The following is a 20,526-nucleotide window of genomic DNA, read 5'->3' as shown; positions in this document are numbered from 1 at the left end:
TCCATTCAGTTAATTGAAGAACAATATAACCTGTAAATTGCACAAATATACCCTGTTTTACCCCAGTGTATTATTCATTTTTAAATCCGCTCACAGACCTAAACCAAAGAAATTCCTGTATAAAATGTCCCACCAGAATGACCCATAATCGATTCAACATCAGAAAACCGCGGGCTTCCTCAAAAGAATCCGCCAAAAGCCGCTAAAATGTCCGAACGAGATTACACCATAAAATTTTGCGATAGATCATTACGGTCAGAAAAAACATCGAAAGTTTTGAAATCGTCCCATCTCGAAAAACATGAGATCGGTGCATCTCGTCACGATCTTGGGATTTTTTATATCGCCGAAAAAAGAAAAAAAAGAAAAAAAGAAAAAAAAGAAAAAAGTCGAGACCTAGGCAAAAGAACTGCTCAAAAAATCGTGACGAGATGCACCAACCCAATGTCTTTCGAGATTGCAACGATTCCAAAACTTTTGATTTTTTTTCAGATAGTGATGATCTATCCAAAAAATTTATCGTGTAGTCTTGACGGCATCAGAAATTCCAGAAATTACCGGCTTTCATTTCCATCCGCCGATGAAGCCCCCTACGGACAGCAATATCGGCACAACGAACTGCTCCATTTTTGTGTTTCTTCCTTGAATATTTCATTGCAGTCCCCCGTTGACCATAAACATGCACTTAATGCCGTTAAAATGAAGAACAAAAAAGAGAATACACGCGGACAAACAAACACCCGAGGAGTTGATCCAGCAACGAGAAAGTGTGTGGAATGGCATCGATACCCCAACTTTTCACCTGATAAATAATGAATGAAGATTATAGCCGGCGAAGTAAAGCCAGCGGGCGTATGACCAGCGAGAAGAGGCCCTCGCCGGGCGGCATCCAGGCCTTCCACTGGGCATCCACAACGTCTGCGCATAAAAAACCCTTCATCCTATTCGTCCACGTTGGGTATAATGCCGGAGTGGGAGCATTAGTATTGGTAAGTTGCTGAGGTAAGGTATCCTACTCAGTGGGGCTGGTCAAGAGGGGATTGTAGAGATCGAATAAACGCCAAGGGGCGATCAACGTTGTACGATTGATGAGGAAGCCGATGTCGAGGATATCGCGAGTTAACGTGCTCGCGTTAACTGTTGTGATTCAATAAGTTTTTTTTTTTGGTTTGTGGTGAAAATTTATCGGGTCACCCAGTGATTTTTGTGTCTTTCGGATTATTCTTCATCATTCTGTTGAGTATATAAACGGAGGAGGAGAGATAACGGCTTCAAGATGATGAAAACAAAGCATCAGGGCCTCGTGGCCGATCTCATGCCCAACATAAGGCTGATGCAGATCAGTGGACACTTTATGTTCAATTATTATGGGGAGGGAAAGAAGCTCATGCACAAAGTCTACTGCAGTGTAAGTCATTACTTACAATTTTTTGGCTTCGTTATTTGGGAACATTTTTTTTTTTGGGCGCAGCCAGGGTTGGGCGTGTAAATTACGTTGGTAAATTACACCGTTTTTTACCGACGTAATTTACGTAAATTACTTCGACGGTTTTTTTTACATTTTTTTACATTACTTAGAAAAGCATTTTTTGGTTACTAGAATGTTTGATTTTCTAGAATGTTTGATTGACGAAGACGCAGTATTGAACGCATAAATGTCATAAAAAATAGCATATTATGTCCCGAGGACAGATACAGCGCGAATTTTAACTCCACTCTGTTCGGTTAGAACGCGGCTCTCGGTACACTTGGGGTATAAAATATTATTTTATGTCCCTAGGACCGTAAAACCGCGATTCTAACATTGATTCCCTCAGTTAAATCGCGGTGTCCGGGTCTAGAGACAGAAAATATTAAATGTCGCACGGCGATAAAACAATTTTCTGACCCATGCGATTAAAATCCTCGTCTTCGGCTCAGATTATAAAGCCACATTCGTCAGAAAATACTCTCATCACTTGGTGACATAATGTATTATCACATCACGTGGTACGATTTACGGCATTTTACGAAAGTCATAAACATGAGCCTCATACCTCATAAAGACTAAATTTCACGAGGGTTAAACGTTGTAAAAGACTAAAGTCACAAGTCATCCCCATTGTGGGAAAAGGAATATCATTATCTATTGAGTTTTATTGGATTATTTATTTTATTATTTGGAGCTCCGGAAAAGCCCAGTTGGACCCGACAAGAACCATTTTGTTCTGAAGAGTTCAAAAAAGTTACCAAAGACAATTGAATGAGTTTTGTCATTTAATAAAGCTGAATGAAACAAATTAATGTCAAGACAAAAGATAATGATGCGACGAATCCAATAGAGAGCAATAAATAATGAGATTGACCCTTGTAAAATTCATCCCTTACACTGTATGACCCTTACGAGGTGTGACCCTCGAAACGTATGACCCTGGCGAGGTATGAACCTCGTGAGGTATAATTTTCGGAAGGCTTCACGGCTTACGATAAAAGGTACACGGAGAGAAATTATCTAGAAAAATTCCAGTACGAGTACTGGAAAAAATCACAATCCACCGGCTGTGAAAGATTCTACACTGAGAACAAAATTTATTCCTTCCAAGAAAATGTTATTGGTGACATATTTTTCATACTCTTAGTAGAAGAAAATATCTCTTTTGGAACGTATTTCTCCAGGCCAGTCATTTCCAGGTGCTCCAAAATCAGTTCCAAGCGTGAGAATTATGGTGATCTATAAGAATATTCTTCTGCATATGACCTCGAAGAAATCCCAATAATAATTATTAACATTTGGAATTATTCCAATTTTCTTTACCTGAGAAAATCGCCAATTTGTAAAATCCGGAAGATATCGGAGAACATTTTGTCAAGGTCATATGTGTAATAATCAGATTGTTCAATATCACTGTAATTTTTGAGGATAGACTTGGACTCTCTGAAAATGACTGTCCTGGAAAAATTCGTTCTGAAAAAATATTATCTTCTGACGAGAATATCAATCCTTGGCAGGAATAATTTTTTCTCTCAGTGTAGTGCTGTTAAGATAAAATTTCTTGGTACTTCTGGTAGAATTTCTGGGGATTTCTGTGAAATTTTCACAGAAATTTAAAAAAAATTCACGTTTTTCCAATAAAATTTCCAGTGCCGGCACTGGAATTTTCTCCTGGCTGTCACTTTGCGCCTCTTTTGCCGTGCTAGCACTAGAATTTCTCTAAAAAATTTCTCTCCGTGTAACATCGGCTCTTTTTTTTACATTTTTCACATTTATTACGTGAATTATGGGTTTTTACAATGTCATGTAAAAAACTGCGGTTATCGACAGATGCCCAACCCTGGGCGCAGCGACTGTCTGCGGAGGAGCGAATAACATAAAATGAAAACGGGAGAGTAAATGAATTGGAGTAAATTGTGCGAAGTACCTAATGATGACGGTAGAGATGATGTGGGGGTTTTTGCGACGTGTTCGATATTTCTGTGTTTGATACAAGTTGGATCGAGTTTATCGGTCTGGATTGTCTCAAGGTTCCTTTTATTTCGCAGTAGCACTTGTCGACGGTTACGAAATCTTTAACCTTTACACTGAACCTCTTCGAAAATGCACGTTTACCGTACCCCGCGGTCTGTCAGACCGCTACTCCGTCTGGATCGCCTTTCCCGTTTGTTTGAGTGAATGAATCAATACTTTTTGTAACTGAAGGTTCAGATGAGGGCTAAAACAGGGAAGGGTTGGACAGAAGAGGCCACGTATGAAAAAATCGTATAGAAATTTTCAGTAAAGGTTAAATCCAAAGATATATTCTTTTTCAAGTATTTATGTTTCCATTGTTTGAATGGATCTGTTATCCTCGAATAGGTCCACCTATTCCTGATCATCCTTCAATTCGGATTATGTGGGATTAATCTGGCAATGGAGAGTGGTGATGTTGACGATCTCACAGCGAATACCATCACAGTCCTCTTCTTCTTGCACTCGGTCGTCAAAGTCGTTTATTTCGCTGTGCGAAGTAAACTCTTCTATCGCACATTAGCTATTTGGAATAATCCAAACAGTCATCCATTATTCGCTGAGAGCAATGCGAGGTATCACTCCATTGCGCTCACCAAAATGCGTAGGCTGTTGTTCTGCGTTGGTGCTGCTACTGTATTGTCCGTGATATGCTGGACGGGTATCACGTTCTTCGAGGATCCTCACAAGACCATTACGGATCCCATCACCAATGAAACGAGTACTATTGAGGTAATCAGTGGAGCTGATCAAGGGGTGCAACTTGAGGGGATGCGTCGCACTACGAAAACTAATGTCTGAATTTCAGACACTTTTGTAGTCACTTCACTGAGAGAAAAATCTGAAGTTCGATTTACAATAAGAAAATAGTTGACGCATTTTGGTGAACGATACGATTTTTTTTTGTATGCGGCACATAACATTATAGTAACTTCACAAGCGTAATTTTTGCAAATCAAAATGCAGTCAAACTAACCAAAGTTCAAAACAGTAGCGAAGCGGTAAACCGGGTTAAGTCGATTTTGACTATTGGCCAGTTTTTAACGGATATCTGGGAATCTAAAAGAGATAGAAAATTTTTTGTCATGACCTTTTTTGTAGAGCCAACTGAGGGTTATAAAAAAGGTGATGAGCAAAATTTTGCTATCTCTCTTAGATTCCGAGATATTTGTCAAAAAATGCCCAAAAGCAAAATCGACTTGACGCGGTTTACCGCTTCGCTACTGAAAAGTAACCACGACAAATCTATCGTGAGGAGAACTATAAAATAGTTGCAATGACTACATTCCATTGTAGTAATTACTTCTCAACCCATGCATTTTGCATGGGTTAGTGTAACCCATAAAAAATTGTTGAGGACTTTTTGACTATAATTCGATGGTGATAGAATATAGTCAGAAGAATTATATTTTTCTCTCAGTGTTTTCAAATACTTTTGGAACGATTTTGTAGACACTTTTGAGACATTAAAATGTGTCTGAATCAATGGAGGTATTTCAATTTCAGACACCAAGATATCTGAAATTATCAGACATCGATTAGATTTTCAGACACTTTTAAAGATTCAGACGTTTTTTGCCATCTGCCATATTAAATTCAGATGGTTGTCAGACACCTAGTTTTTGTAGTGCGGTGAAATTTAAGTCTTCACTGGGCCTTGGGACCGTTGAACAGTTTGTGAGATATGGCGGATTATGAAAATAATAATTTCCTACTTATAACTAGAAATAACTAGAGAAAATCGCGGACCCGATCGATTTTACGTCGTATAACCACGAAATTTCATTTTTTTCTGTTTCTGCCTTAAAAATGCTCCTTGTGCCGTAGTTTTTATACGATTTTAGCTTTTATTTCAATGTCCATTACTCTTCGAAAGAATAAAGTCAGCATCCGTTTTACTTTATTCTGAATAGATAATGAATAAATGAATTTTGAATTTCATAAATTTTCTTTTGAACCCGCCTTTTCGCTTCAACCTGCCTAATTTTTGTTGTTAACAATTAGATTACGCATGATTACAATAGTCAATTATTAAAAACAATTAATTTTTAGTCCTACTCTAGAGACGCGAAACACTTATGAAATTCAAAATTCATTTATTTATGATCGATCGCGAATGAAGTAAAACAGATGCTTAACTTTATTCTTTGGAGTGTACCGAACATTTTTAGGAAAAAAAAAAAAAAAAAAAAAAAAAAGGTAAAATCGTATGAAAATTACGGCGCAAGGAGCATTTTGAAGGTAAAACAGCAACAAATGAACAGAATAAATTGTGTAGAAAAATGAAATTTTATTCAATTTGCATACATAATATTTTTCATTAAACATTTCTATAGCCCGGTGGCCTGGCGTAGTGGTTAAGGCCGTTGCCTCACAACGGATAGGTTCCAGGTTCGATTCCTGGCCGGGTAGAATGGTGAGATCTAACCATTTTTAAAGTCTTGATCAATCGCCATATAGTCTCATCAGACTCGAAGCGATATAAAATAAGCATAAAAAAAANACGCGCAGATAAACTCGAAATTTTTCTGTAAAATGGGTCACAAACTCATAAAAAGTTCAATAGAAATAAAATACAATTTTCCGGCGAATTCGCTGGGTTTCTCGTGCAAAGTGAAATATCATCGGGCTTTGTCGATAGAAAATTTCATGAGCTATGAAAAATTCTATTGATTTAATCGACATAAAAACAATGCTTTCATTCGGAAGCAAAAACTGTGAAAATAATGGTCACGCTAATGGTTTTTTTGCTGTGATCAATAAGATTCCGAGGCTCATGGTGAGATCGTTCTATCCATTCGATGCTCGCCACGGTGTGGCCCACATTGCAATGCTGGTATTCCAATTCTACTGGCTCATGATCACCATGGTCGACGCCAACTCCCTGGACGTTCTCTTCTGCTCGTGGCTACTATTCGCTTGTGAACAACTGCAGCATCTCAAGGCCATCATGAAGCCCCTGATGGAACTCAGCGCGACCTTGGATACCGTTGTGCCGAACAGTAGTGAACTGTTCAAGGTATTTCAGATAGGGGAGGGTGGGGCAAAACGGCCCTCCCTTCAATTGTCAATAACTTGTGAATGACATTGTGAAAATTCCCAGTTTCAACTTCATTTTGAAGATAATTTTTCATTCTTCAAAACGAGCTCTAACTCATCCCAATCGGATTATTGAATCGGAAAATATTGACGATTGAACGGGGGCCGTTTTGCCCCATCCTCCGCTAATATAATGAAAGGAAGAAAAAAGAGCGCATTAAAGTAGCTCTACTCTTCGGCCGGGCTACGCTGTACTTTTTGATATTTTCAGTTTTTTAATTTTTCAACTAAATTGCACGAAAAAAATTTGAAAAAATTCATACCCAGTCAGTATTATCTAAATTTAATTTCGCGAAATATTGATATTTTTTCGAACATTCCCTTCTTATCAATATATGGAAAAATCAAGTTATTGACTTTTTCTATTGAATATTTTCTATTGAACATTTCAATAGAATCGGCCAAAAACTAATAGAAAGTTGAATAAAAATCCAATAGAATTGTCTAACGAATGCGCTAGGTTTTTTTATTAAATTTTTTCGAGCGTGATAAAATTCAAAAAAAATAAGTCGTGAAGAGATTGGAGATTAACTAATATTTTCAAAGGCCGGAAGTGCTGATCACCTGCGAGAAACAAACGGCACTCAGCCCTCAGCAACACCCCAACAAGGCGACAACATGCTTGACTTGGATCTACGAGGGATTTACAGTAATCGCCAGGATTTCACCGCGACATTCAGGCAAGCAGCCGGTATGCAGTTCAACGGTGGAGTCGGACCCAACGGATTGACCAAGAAGCAAGAGATGCTGGTGAGAAGTGCGATTAAATACTGGGTTGAGCGACACAAGCACGTCGTGAGGTGAGTAATTCCTCAGAATATCGGCAAGTCGAAAAATCCTATTCTAAAAAGAACATACACCGTAAGCTGTAGCGTAACGCTCATTCCTCGAACTTCATTGGTCGAACATCGGGTCCGCCCGCACGTGTTCGACTTCGGTCGGCTTTCTGTTTTCGTGTCACGATTTGTCTTTAACAGACGCGCTCAAGCGCGCGATCGTTCTCGTATTGAAAAATTGTGATACCTGGTGGATTATTTGATCCTATCGTCAAAACCACATGTCGATCCAATCCCATCAACTTTTGTGTTTTTATTAAAAGCACACACCAGGGAATTACACCATAAAAGTCGAGCAATTCGATTGAAACATGTTTTTATCCTGCAACGTGCAATTGATTGACGTGCTTGCGTGACGCGATAAGCTATTCACACGTGATTAATATCCCTCGATGTGTGATAACTTCATCTCTCGTATCAGCAACTATTCAACGGATGCCCTGCCTCATCGGCGTATGATTCAATGCAACTCTACTCAAATGAAAAAAAATTATGAATGAACGATACCCAAGTATCGTTTGCAGTTTGGAACAGACCACAGTATAGATTAAATCATTTTTAATCGTCAAATTTGTCAATTAAATGCGTGAGAAAAATTTGAAGAAAATCGCGGATGTTCAGCATCATGCAAATTCCATTTTGGAGAATAATTTTTTTTTGTTTTGAAATTATTGAAACTTGCGGGAAATCTAAATTTTTTTAGGCATGGAATATATTGCTGGTGAAATTCTGGATACACAGAGAGAAATATTCAGTCAAAATTACGGAACAATTCACGTAATCCGCAATGGGGAATCGTTTTTCGGCAATTTTTATAGGAATGGAAGAGAAGAAATCTGAAATGTTCAGTGAATTCTCAGGTTCATTACCGAACAAAGCACGAAATTGTCACGTAATTCTTCCCGAAGAAGTAAAATCTTACAAAAACTTTCCGACTTATTATGTCTCCGAAATAAAAAATTCTTAAACGATCAACAATTTTTATGCAACTGATGAGTTATTTCTACGTTCCGTTTCGTAAAATTTCTCAATCATTGGGGAAAAATTATGGAACGACTTGTTGCCCCATAACGGTGAGTCATCAGACGGGTGATAAATTTTTACGGAACAAATCGTAGAATTTACGTGGCAATTTCAGTTCCGACTCGCACTTTTTATTGAATTTCACTTCGCTCGCGGATTACGTTTCGAAACGTAATTTTTACATTTTTTTTCGGATGATTTTTATTGAATTTTTCTCTCCGTGTATGAGTAAATTTGTTACGATTCAGAAGAAATGATTTTTATGGCGGAAAATTGATTGTTTATGAAATTTTTGTAGACTAGGGGGCTTCGTCTTCTACTCGCGCCGCTCGCCAACCCCCCACGGGTGTTATGGTGCGACCCATTAGGAGCGATTGATTTGTTTTTAGAAAAAGACTCCAGTCAACGTCTTAAAAGCCCCATATGAACCTCACATGGCCCTCATATGACCCCCACTTGATCTCCACATTACACTGTTAAAAATTTTCGTCTGAATTTTCCGTGCCAAGTTCCGGAAATTTTTATCGTGTTCAAAAATATTCCAAAATTACGTATCTTCTCCGTAATTTCGGAGCGAAATGCAGTTGTACGAAATTTTACGGAACTGTTACGTAATTTTTACCTAAAATCACAGAATTTTCCCAGAGCGTTCCACAATATTTAAATGAATCTCCCGTGAAAAATTACGATACCGTCACTTAAATTTTCTGAGTCGATTCCGTAATCGGTGGGCGAACTGTGAGTTCCGTAATTTTTACTGAACATTTCTCTCCGTGTACGTTACAAACGAGGAAACCAAGTGGACAATTTATCCCGACGGGGAATTCAGTTATCGTGTATCGGCATGAAACAGCAATTTTAGCCATTTCATTTTTTCCACTCTCTCAAACTTTCCTCTGTGAAGAAAACTGCCGATGGGAAGTGCGAGGAGAAAGGAGGAAGGGGCTGTGAATGTTGAGTGCTCTTTTTCCCACAGTATTGAAAAATTCATCAGACTGGAGCGCGATATTGACCGCAACGGGGGACGTGCCCTCTGGACTGAACAATTCGCTGGGTCGTACAGCGTGCTTTACGTGTTATACATGTGGGGTATAATGCTTCTTACCCCTCTATACTAAGGAGTAACCGGTGGTTAGTTGGTCTATGGGTGGGTGCTAGCTATTGCGGGGGGCCTAATCACGCGACCCTGCGACCTTATTTTGCTTCAAATTTTCACCTGTTTACGAATTCTGTGATGTGCTTTTTTGACGTAAAACTGAGATGAACTACCAAACAAATCATGTAATCGTGGAGCGGAATCCATTTCTAGGCCTTTTTCACCCAATATCGGGGGAATAAATGCGAGAAAATAGTGAATTTTTCTCCGCTGACTTGAGAAAATTTACTAAACGTGAGGGTACACGTATGTAAATAAAAAATTCATAGAAAAACCTAGTGAATTCGCTAGATAGTTCTATTGAATTTCTATTGAATTTTCTATTAGTTCTTCGCCGATTCTATTGAGATATTTTCTATAGAATTTCCTCAACTCAAATTTCCCTAGTTTTCTGTTTAATTTTCGCCTAGAAAATTGATTTTTTTAAGTTTTATATCGGCGGGGACTTCAAATCACTTTTTTTCTTCAAGAATTAGAGGAATATCAATATTTCCGGGAGAAGAAATTCAAAAAATGCGAAAAAAAAGTGGGTGGGAAGAACAAAAAAAATCGATGTATTTTTTCGAATAATGGAAGAATACCCATAAATTCGATTTCTATCCTCGTCATTTGATAGAATGAATAGAATAAATGACAAAAATCGCGAATTGGAGACTACAAATTTTATCCGATTATTATTACGTAATGATGTAATAATTTCCTTGAACTGTCAAATTGCATTGTAATTGTACTTCTCGGTAATTTCATTGAGTTCTGTACATTCGCTACACTGAAGGGACAATTACTTGACCAAGGCAATTCGTCAAGTTTGAATAACTAACGACAAGTAGGTGAACTGAGACAAGGATGAATATTTCTCCTTGATTACATTGTTTGAAAACTTGAACAGACACGATGATCACGATGCTACGAACAGCACGTTTTATGGCCAATCGATATTTTCCTAATATTCCATGCAAATGAAATATGTACGTTCATGGAATACAGCATAGCTACTGGTGAAAAGAACTTTTCAGGTGGATCGGTAGAGTGGGCGTGACTGCATTATTCAATTGAGCTTTCTCACGTTTTTTTTAATCGGTTGAAAAACCCATTTTACATTCCAGACTGGTGACCGCCATTGGAGATGCTTATGGAGTTGCCCTTTTGTTCCACATGCTGATCACCACAATCACCCTGACCCTGCTTGCATATCAAGCAACGAAGGTAATTATTCAAGGAGTCAGTTGAGTGAATCGAGGGCATTTTTTTATGACAAGCGAATTGTTTGTATTTTAGGTCAATGGCGTCAATGTTTATGCTGCAACAACAATTGGATATTTGCTTTACTCTCTGGGGCAAGTCTTCTTGTTCTGCATATTCGGAAATCGTTTGATTGAAGAGGTAATTGACACACGGAAGAAAAAACACCAAATAAATTCCCGTAAAATCACCAGTAAAATTTCTCGCGTAGTGTTTCACGTAAAATCCGGGAAATATTCCTGGTACCACAGAATATAGGATTTCGATCGTTAATAACTTGACGCTGAAATATAGAGAATGGAAAATGAAATCGTACAGTATGAATAACTGTGATGAACGTCCTATGAAAATTTCAATTTCATCATTTTTATTCGGGAATATATTTTCACTTGTAATACCACAAGAGCTTCAACATTATCGGGTATTTTCCGATAGGTTCGTTGCAAACAAACAAAGGAGTGCTTCGCACTCGTGATTTTTTAACCTGAAAAACTTGACGACGTCGATTGTATGCAGAGAACCTTGAGGAAAATGCCCGATTAATTTTGAAGCTCGTGTGATATTCGGGGGATTATTTTTCCAATCCAAATGTTGGACAATATAATTGGACCATGAGACGAAACTCACAATTGAGAAACGAAAATTGTATAATTAACACTCATTTCGAATAAAAATCCTCGGATTACCACAATTGAATTCAATCTGTCAGTTTGACGAGGGGTTAATTCGACTTCATGATGTTTTGTTTTTTATATAGCAACTACCAGGGAAAATTACCAAAAAATTATCAGTTGAAAACCCTGTAGCTTGTACCACGTGATGTCGAATGGGCCAATTATATTGCCCGATATTTCGGTTGGAAAAATGATCAGTAGTAATACCCCAAGAGCTTCGAAATCATCGGGTATTTCCCGATAGCTTCAGTGCAAACAAATGAGGGTGTCAAGTTTTGCAGGTTTAAAAATCCCGAGCGCTAGCGCGAGGGATTTTTCTGGAAAACTTGGCACGATGGTTTGTTTGCAGGGGAGTTTGAGGGAAATACCCGATTAATTTTGAATCTCGAGGGGTATTTGTCGGATTATTTTTCCCAATTGGATTTTGGCCAAGCAGAGTGCAGTGGACAACATCAGGAGGTGAATCGGGGAAGATTTGAACAAATTATGTTAATAGAATAACTCGATTTCCATAGACTATCAAATATAGGATTCTATCTGAAATGAGCCGAAAAAATGAAGAGCTACTGCGAAATATTCAGGTAAAAAAAATGAAGAACTACTGCGAAATATTCGAAAGCGAGAAAGAAATATCCGAAATAAAACTGTCGGGTAGCCTCAAGTACTGCGCTCTGATTGTTCGAAATTCAATTGGGAAAAATAATTGGGAATATTTTAATTGGCAATAAACTTTTAAATGATTTTCTATGAATTTTTATCGCACCAACGTCAGATTTTTTTCACTGCTAAAAGATTCAACCCATTTTAGATTGTAAAGAATCGTAATCGTTGTCTACTATTTTGAGCTACTTTGAGGAATAATCATACAAATGTTTTTTTTCATTGTGCAACCAATGTGATTTGTTTTCTCGGTGGATTTCAGAGCTCGTCGGTGATGGAGGCAGCCTACTCCTGCCACTGGTATGATGGCTCCGAGGAGGCCAAGACGTTCGTGCAGATTGTCTGTCAACAGTGTCAAAAAGCCATGTCTATATCGGGGGCCAAGTTCTTCACGGTATCTTTAGATCTCTTCGCCTCGGTAAGAATGAATTTTTATGTTTTTATGTTCACATCGAATTGTACTATTAACGGGGATCTCGCCGTTCACATTCACGCTCACATATTTTCCCAAGTTTTTTCACTGCAGTCTTCCTTTTTTCATTCAACAATTCAATCCAAAAAACTTGGATAATTCAAGTGCGGGAATTCCTGTAGAAAAAATCACAGCAGATTCAGTCTATAAAAGTTTCTAACAAAAATTTCTATAAAAAAACGCGCAGAAAAGCTGATGATCTAGAATCTTCCATAAAAGTCCCCCAGAATTTTTTAACGAATGCACTCGATTTTTATAAAATAAAATCTCTTCGTACGCGGTAAATAAAACAGTAAAAAATTCATCAGTCGCCGGCAATTGCAAAAGCAAAATTTCCAATTTTGTTTTCACTACAGTCTTGCTTTTTTCATTCAACAATCCAGTCAAAAAAACTTGGACGGTTCAAATGCAGGACTTCCTACAGAAAAAATTACAACAGAATGAGTATCATAGGAAGATCACATCTTCTGATTTAGTCAATAAGCTGATGATCTAGAATCTTCCATAAAAGTTCCACAGAATTTTTCAGCGAATGCCCTAGGTTTTTCCATAAAGTTTCTTCGTACGTAATAAGAGGACACATTAAAAAAGTGTTTTCACTGCATACATCCTTTTTTCATTCAACAATCCAATCAAAAAAAATTGGGCGATTCGAGTACAGGACTTCCTGAAAAAATCGCAACAAAATAAGTATCATCAAAAGATTAAATCTTCTGATTTAGTCTATAAATGTTTCTATCAAAGATTTCTATAAAATAAAAAACGTGCAGAAAAGCTGGTGATTTAGAATCTTTTATAAAAGTCCAACAGAATTTTCAAGCGAATGCACTCGGGTTTTCCATAACATTTCTTCGTACGTGACAAGACACAACATTGAAAAATTCATCACACGCCCGCAATTGTAAAAGAAAAATTTCCAAGTTCTTCTTCACTGCATTCAGTCTATAAAAATTTCTGTAAGAAATCTCTATTTAAAAAAACGTACAGAAAAACTGGTGATCTAGAATCTCCCATAAAAGGTCAACAGAATTTTCTAGCGAATGCACGCGGTTTTTCCCCGGTTTTTCGTCTTCGTACGTGACAAGACGAAACATTGAAAAATTTATCAGTCGCCCGCAATTGCAGAAAAAAAAATTCCAATTTTTTTTCACTGCATTCAGTCTATAAAAATTTCTATAAAAAATCTCTATAAAGAAAAACGTGCAGAAGAGCTTGTGCACTCGATTTTTCCATAACATTTCTTCGTACGTGACAAGACAAAACATTAAAAAATTCATCAGTCGCTCGCAATTGCAAGAGAAAAATTTCCAAGTTTTTTCCCACTACATTCAGTCTATAAAAGTTGCTATAAAAAATCTATGAAGAAAAACGTGCAGAAAAGCTCGTGCACTCGATTTTTCCATAACACTTCTTCGTACGTGACAAGACGAAACATTTAAAAAATCATCAAAGTTGCCATATGTATTCTATTTCTTGCATTTTCCCACTCTACAACAAAATCAATACCACCATTAATATTCCTCTTCTCCTATCTAAAGGTTCTCGGTGCTGTTGTAACGTACTTTATGGTGCTGGTACAGCTGAAGTAAATTATCGATAGAATGAAGGGTCATTGGAAGGGTTTCAAAACGGAAATCAATAGGGGAACAACGAAAAGGGGAGATAGACAAAGATCTCAGACAATTCAACAATTTTCTCATCAAGCTTTTGGTCCTTACCATACTGGGTATCTTTTTAAATTTCCTGGTTGAAATTTTCACCATCATCTGCGGTATTATTGTGTTATTGATTCTTGGGGAGAGAGAAAAGAAGAAAATGATAGAGAAATATTGTAGAGTTTATTCCGTCTTCTTTTCTCATTTATATTTAACTTTGTAATGAGCGGAAGCAGATTCAAGGGGTTGAAAGAGGGGGGAAGTGGTGTGGGAGGGGGAGGGGATGTTTTTACTAGGGATCACGGTTATTTGAAATTTAAATATTAAGAAGCACAGAGTTTAATTCTGTATACAACCGGCACATTTGAGATTTTGGGGGGAAAATATTACGCTATTTATATTATAGATAATTTCATAAATTTTGTAACTTATTGAAACAGAGCGCAAGTTTTGAATTTTTTCATAGTAATCGTAAACTATTCCCTACAATAGTCATACAATTAGCAACTAATGGAAATACAAAATAAAAATGTGACCTTCAAGTTGACATCAGTAGATATTCCGACGAAAAACTTGCGCTCTGCTTTTCGCTCTGTCGTGTGTTTTTTTTTTGTTCCAGAGAATATTTGTGAGTGTAAATAAATATTATTATTGAATATTTAAAAGTGAAGATTAAACATTCAGATATCGTGAGGATGACCATATACAAGTAAAAGAAAAATGAAATTTTATCACAGTCAAGTTGTAATATACGAAAATCCACGAGTTACTTAATCTCCTGTTATAATTGTGATTTATGAAAAATAATTCCCCGAATACTTTTATTTCATTTTCTGTTTGTTTATTCTTGTATTTAAATAATAAAGGGTTTTTTAAAATATAATTTCGTGTCTTACTCGGTTCGCCGTCCACTTACTTTTTGCCCTATTTACACATTCACGTACACATTTATTCAGAATAAAGAACTTTGTCGTTTTCCCTCTTATATTCTAACGATGAGGAGAAAAATTAATTCATGTCGCATTTCATTTTAGTTTTCGATCTGTTGCATATTTTTTTGTGGTTTCAGGGAATATTTTTTAGTGTAATTACAGTACATGTTATGGTTAAATGTTATTGTAAATATGACTTCGGCTGCTGGTTTCGTGTTTCAATAAATAAATAAATAAATAAATAAATGAATCAATGTTATTATCCAATATAAGGAAATAAGAAACTTAGTCAATCTTCTGTTATAAACGAAAAATTTCTAGAAAAATGCAAATAAAACTCGCTGAAATTTCGGTGAAACTAATCTTTTTCTTGTATTTCTTCACACCATTAACTCCCAAATTTTACTGCTCCATTGCGAAAAAATACCTCACAAACGAGAAAATGTCTCCTTTGCTTCGTATTTCTTTCTCCATTTGAAATAAAAATCCCTGGAATACAATTCTGCCCTCCGATTACGTAGATTGCATTTTTTATTATGTTTGTTTATTCTCCTAAAGTATTCTTTATTAAACTTCATTCCGCTCCACGATTACGTTTCGAAGAGTAAAACTCGTGATTTCCCATAAAATTTCCTTCCTGAACTTTTCTCTCCGTTTTCAAAATAAAAGATCAGATGAGGACTTTTAAAAAGTCCCATAAAATTCTTTATTTCAACAAAAAAAAAAAAAATACCAATTACGACAAACGAAAAATGATCAAAGCACTTGATAATCCTGAGGTTCAAATAAACAAAAGCCATGTAAAATTTCGTTCAGAGTGAAACTGGTGCGAATAAAGTGCGACAAAAAAATCAATGAAAAATTGTAAGAAAAACGCAGCAAAAATTCGCTGAAAATGCGGTACAATTTCTCTGTTTTCACATTATTAACCCCGAAATTTTACAGTTCCATTGCGAAAAAATAGTCACAAAAGAGGGAATGAAACATCATTTCAACATTTTGTTTAAAAAATCCTATTTTCTAGTCACAAAATAGAAAATCTCCGTTGTTTTACATTTCTTTCTCCACTTGAAATAAAATCCAGATTGATTTTTTTAATGGTTTTTCCTTCTCTTAAAATATTCTTTATTAAACTTCTTTCGCTCCACGATTACGTTGCGAAGAGCAAAACTCGTAATTTCGCCTATCATTGCTCAACGTTTCTCTCCGTCTTCAACCTAAAAAGTCATATGAAGACTTTAAAAAAGTTCCATAAAATGCTTCATTTCAACGAAAAAAACTAATAAATTACCAATTACGACAACTGAAAAATGATCAGAGCACTTGATAATCCTGAGGTTCAAATAAAAAAAGCCATGTAAGATTTGATTCAGAGTGAAACTGGTGCGAATAATGTGCGACCAAAAACCCTCGTAGCGGAGGAGGGAGAGGAGGAAAACGCAAGCGCAGGAGAATATCCCCAGCATCCCAGTTGTCCCGCGACTGGGTTGAGTTTCGATCGACCTGGAGGGGTGCACACGAACATTCAGTGAATAGTCCAGTGGGTGAGTAAGCGAGAGACAGGATCGAGTGAAGAGCGACAGAAGACTCTGAGACCGCGCTGGTTGCCTCGTGCTTGACGATGCGTTACGCGCTCGATCGTTTTTTCCCCATTTTTGTGTTTTCGTGACAGACACACGGGCATCGAGTTCTCGGTGGTGGTCATGCGACACAAGACGAGTCAAGTGGTGGTTAGAAAACGCGAAAAGATATCGTGAGACAGTGATTGAGGGCGATTGTCAATGGGAGCGAGTAATTTATAAACAAATGAGCCTTCGGTTGCGGTTGTGCGTGTCCAGTGATTCGATAATTACAATTTTTACAATTTTCAATGTTCAATTGACAATACACAAGAGCAATTATTAAGAGCGATTAAACAATCTACGGATGACGGATTAGTAATTAACGATTTAGGAATATTTAAATGTCTTCATTTATCACTGATGAAGCAGTTATGACCGAGGGATTATTCAAATGAGTCGATAATAAAATCAAATGTACGCATGGGGAATGCTGGGTGATTGAGGCTAGTGTGTTCAGATGAGTTAAACTGTTGCGGAGAAATTTGACGTGGCTCATTCGGCAATTGGAAAACCTCTCGTTATTCATTTGATTGAGCTGTAAAACGACAAAATAGGTACGAAAACAGCGAGCGGCAGGCGGAGGCGAAGCCTCCCGCCCCACAAACAAGGACGTGAGTTTATCACACTGAATATTATTGTTTTTTTACTGTTATTGTAAAACGTGGGGGGCACAATTGGAAGGTATTGTTATGTTTTTTGAGGTATGGAGTGAGGGAGGGGGCGAGAATTGAGGAAATTCCGGCGGATGAGTTGGTAAACGTTTAACGATCGTGTGTTCTCGCCGGCGCTGTTAATGATCAGCAAACTACCGCTAAAGGGGTTGATGCTCACGTGAGATGCTGTCGAGGAGTGAGATAATAAAGAATGCCTCTTCACGCGGAGGAGGGACGTAACGACAGTGGGTGGTTTAGTTAACGTTAGGGAACCGAGAACAATGTACACTGCTCAAAATTTTTCGCGGACATTTTCGAGGTGGCACTTGGACATTTCGAATAAGTCACATTGCCACTGACATTTCGATTGATTTTGTTATTAAAAGTTCATGGTTTCATGGAAAGGTACGTGGGAACTGGAAATTTCAGTTTTATTGTGCCGGGAAAATTCATGAAAGTCCGGGAAATTCCGAGAAATCTCTCCTTGAATTTCTGATTCCTCGGAATTTTCAGTGAAACTTGAAATTCCATTGACTTTTTCTCCTTAAATCGAATTCAAGGTTTTACCAAAAAAAATCAGCTAATTATTGTTGTGTAGGGATTCATTTCATATAGTTTCTTACAACATGAGTTGGTAATTTTTGTTTCTGTTCGGTTTCTAAATCTCTTCCTGAATTCCAGATTCCTCGGAATTTTCAGGGGCTGCCTTAAAAATTTCTGGAACGCCAAGTTTTTTTATGGAATTTCCTGAAAATTCAAGAGAATTTGACAGTAAATATTCATTTTCACTGGGAAATTCATGTAAATTGTCGAATTTCCATCTTCCTGATGCTAAAAAAATGGAATTTAACTTGAATTTTCAGAGAAACTTGAAATTCCATTGACTTTTTCTCCTTAAATCGAATTCAAGGTTTTACCAAAAAAAATCAGCTAATTATTGTTGTGTAGGGATTCATTTCATATAGTTTCTTACAACATGAGTTGGTAATTTTTGTTTCTGTTCGGTTTCTAAATCTCTTCCTGAATTCCAGATTCCTCGGAATTTTCAGGGGCTGCCTTAAAAATTTCTGGAACGCCAAGTTTTTTTATGGAATTTCCTGAAAATTCAAGAGAATTTGACAGTAAATATTCATTTTCACTGGGAAATTCATGTAAATTGTCGAATTTCCATCTTCCTGATGCTAAAAAAATGGAATTTAACTTGAATTTTCAGAGAAACTTGAAATTCCATTGACTTTTTCTCCTTAAATCGAATTCAAGGTTTTACCAAAAAAAATCAGCTAATTATTGTTGTGTAGGGATTCATTTCATATAGTTTCTTACAACATGAGTTGGTAATTCTTGTTTCTGTTCGGTTTCTAAATCTCTTCCTGAATTCCAGATTCCTCGGAATTTTCAGGGGCTGCCTTAGAAATTCCTGGAACGCCAAGTTTTTTTATGGAATTTCCTGAAAATTCAAGAGAATTTGACAGTAAATATTCATTTTCACTGGGAAATTCATGTAAATTGTCGAATTTCCATCTTCCTGACGCTAAAAAATTGGAATTTAACTTGAATTTTCAGAGAAACTTGAAATTCCATTGACTTTTTCCCCTTAAATTGAGTTCAAGGTTTTATCGGAAAACTCGGTCAATTTTTTTTGTGTGGGGATTCATTTCATATAGTTCATTACAAAGTGAATTGATAATTTTTGTTTCTGTTCAATTTCTACTTTTATTATTATTTCACTTTATTGTTTCTAGTTTTATCTGGACAATTATCTCTGCAATCATTCGTTATAGAGAATTCACCATTCATTACAGACCGATTCAACACGTTCATTACTTTTACGATGCTTTGTTTGAGAATTTATTGGATCTGGTATATGAAAATAACAGTCTCTATTGAGTTTTCGGCAACTCAATAGGAAACGTTGCCGATAACAAAGTGAACCGAATCACATTGCAATAGGAAGAGCATGGAACTCACAAAAATATTAATGGACAGAAATTTTTTGAAAAATTTAGGAAAATTCATCCAGAAAGGTAAACAAAAACAACAAAAAAATAGAATAAATAAAAAATAATATAAAATGGAATTATAAAATAAAATTGACCTACAAAAAAAATCTTGATTTAAGTAAATTGCGACTTGATTCAAGTACTTTTCCCACTCGATTCAGGTAGAAAGACTATGATCCAATCTATCCGAATTTCCGATTAATTTGTTGTATAAAAAAGAATTATTTCATTTTGGAATTACGAACAAATAATGGTTGGGGTTTATTATTGTCTTGAATTTGTATCAAAACTTTACATTTTCCTGAACATCCTTTGCATATGCAATAAATATCTACTATTTTGAACTATCTATTCATTTCAGTAGCGAGCGGTAAAACAATTCATGTCGACGTAGCTTTTAGCTGAGTTTTCGAGGAATATCTCCGAATTTAAAGGAGATAGGGAAATTTTCATAATAACCTTTTCCATGCAGCGAATTGAGATCTATAAAAAAGATTTTAACAAAAATTGCAATATCTGCCTTAGGGTCCGAGATATTCATGGAAAATTGACCAATAGTCGGATTTGACTTGAACCGTTTTACCGCTTTGCTACTGATTTTTTATTCTATAATTTTACAAACCACTTGTGATAAATAAATGTTCCATCACACAGTGAACATGTGAATCCCAGCCAAGTCTTATTTGTTTTTATGCAATAAAAAGTCCAATAATGCTAATCCACGGGCGCCCACTTTGTATGGAAGGTCAATGAGTAGTTCACGTAAGTGATGGTCAGACACGGCCCAAGAAATTTGAGACGAGATAGAAAATGTTGCCGATAACAAAGTGAACCGAATCGCATTGAAATGGAAAGAGCACGAAACTCATTAAAATATTTACGAACAGAAATTTTTTGAAAAATTGAGGAAAATTTATCCAGAAAGATAAACAAGACTTCCATTCGGAACCAACAAAAACAACAAAATCTCTGAAACATAATGTTAAAGTTAAATGTATTTCAATAAAAAAATTAAATA

The 20,526-nt window shown here is 36.5% G+C and overlaps 1 protein-coding gene across 1 annotated transcript; it reads left to right on the top strand.

The window, feature by feature from the left end:
- The first annotated feature begins 1,038 nt into the window (after window positions 1–1,038).
- Window positions 1,039–15,349, top strand: LOC107047857 (odorant receptor coreceptor). Its single transcript, XM_015270722.1, has 8 exons — window positions 1,039–1,408; window positions 3,833–4,216; window positions 6,249–6,503; window positions 7,130–7,383; window positions 10,705–10,804; window positions 10,877–10,981; window positions 12,437–12,592; window positions 14,185–15,349. Exons 1-8 carry the CDS (start codon window positions 1,277–1,279, stop codon window positions 14,233–14,235), a joined length of 1,437 nt encoding a protein of 478 aa, XP_015126208.1. The 5' UTR covers window positions 1,039–1,276; the 3' UTR covers window positions 14,236–15,349.
- The last annotated feature ends 5,177 nt before the right edge of the window (window positions 15,350–20,526 follow it).

This window comes from Diachasma alloeum, unplaced genomic scaffold (genome assembly GCF_001412515.2).
Source record: "Diachasma alloeum isolate Michigan unplaced genomic scaffold, Dall2.0 Dall_scaffold_78908, whole genome shotgun sequence".
Taxonomy (NCBI): domain Eukaryota; kingdom Metazoa; phylum Arthropoda; class Insecta; order Hymenoptera; family Braconidae; genus Diachasma; species Diachasma alloeum.
The sequence above is the reverse complement of the archived record's forward strand: the minus strand, read 5'-3'. Positions and strand labels throughout refer to the sequence as shown.

Bases quoted from the DNA above. Each gene is read 5' to 3' on its own strand.
- LOC107047857 (XM_015270722.1), top strand. From the start codon at position 1,277: ATGATGAAAACAAAGCATCAGGGCCTCGTGGCCGATCTCATGCCCAAC. The intron at 10,982-12,436 runs GTAATTGACACA...GGTGGATTTCAG, and splicing joins GAAATCGTTTGATTGAAGAG to AGCTCGTCGGTGATGGAGGC. The intron at 12,593-14,184 runs GTAAGAATGAAT...TCCTATCTAAAG, and splicing joins CTTTAGATCTCTTCGCCTCG to GTTCTCGGTGCTGTTGTAAC.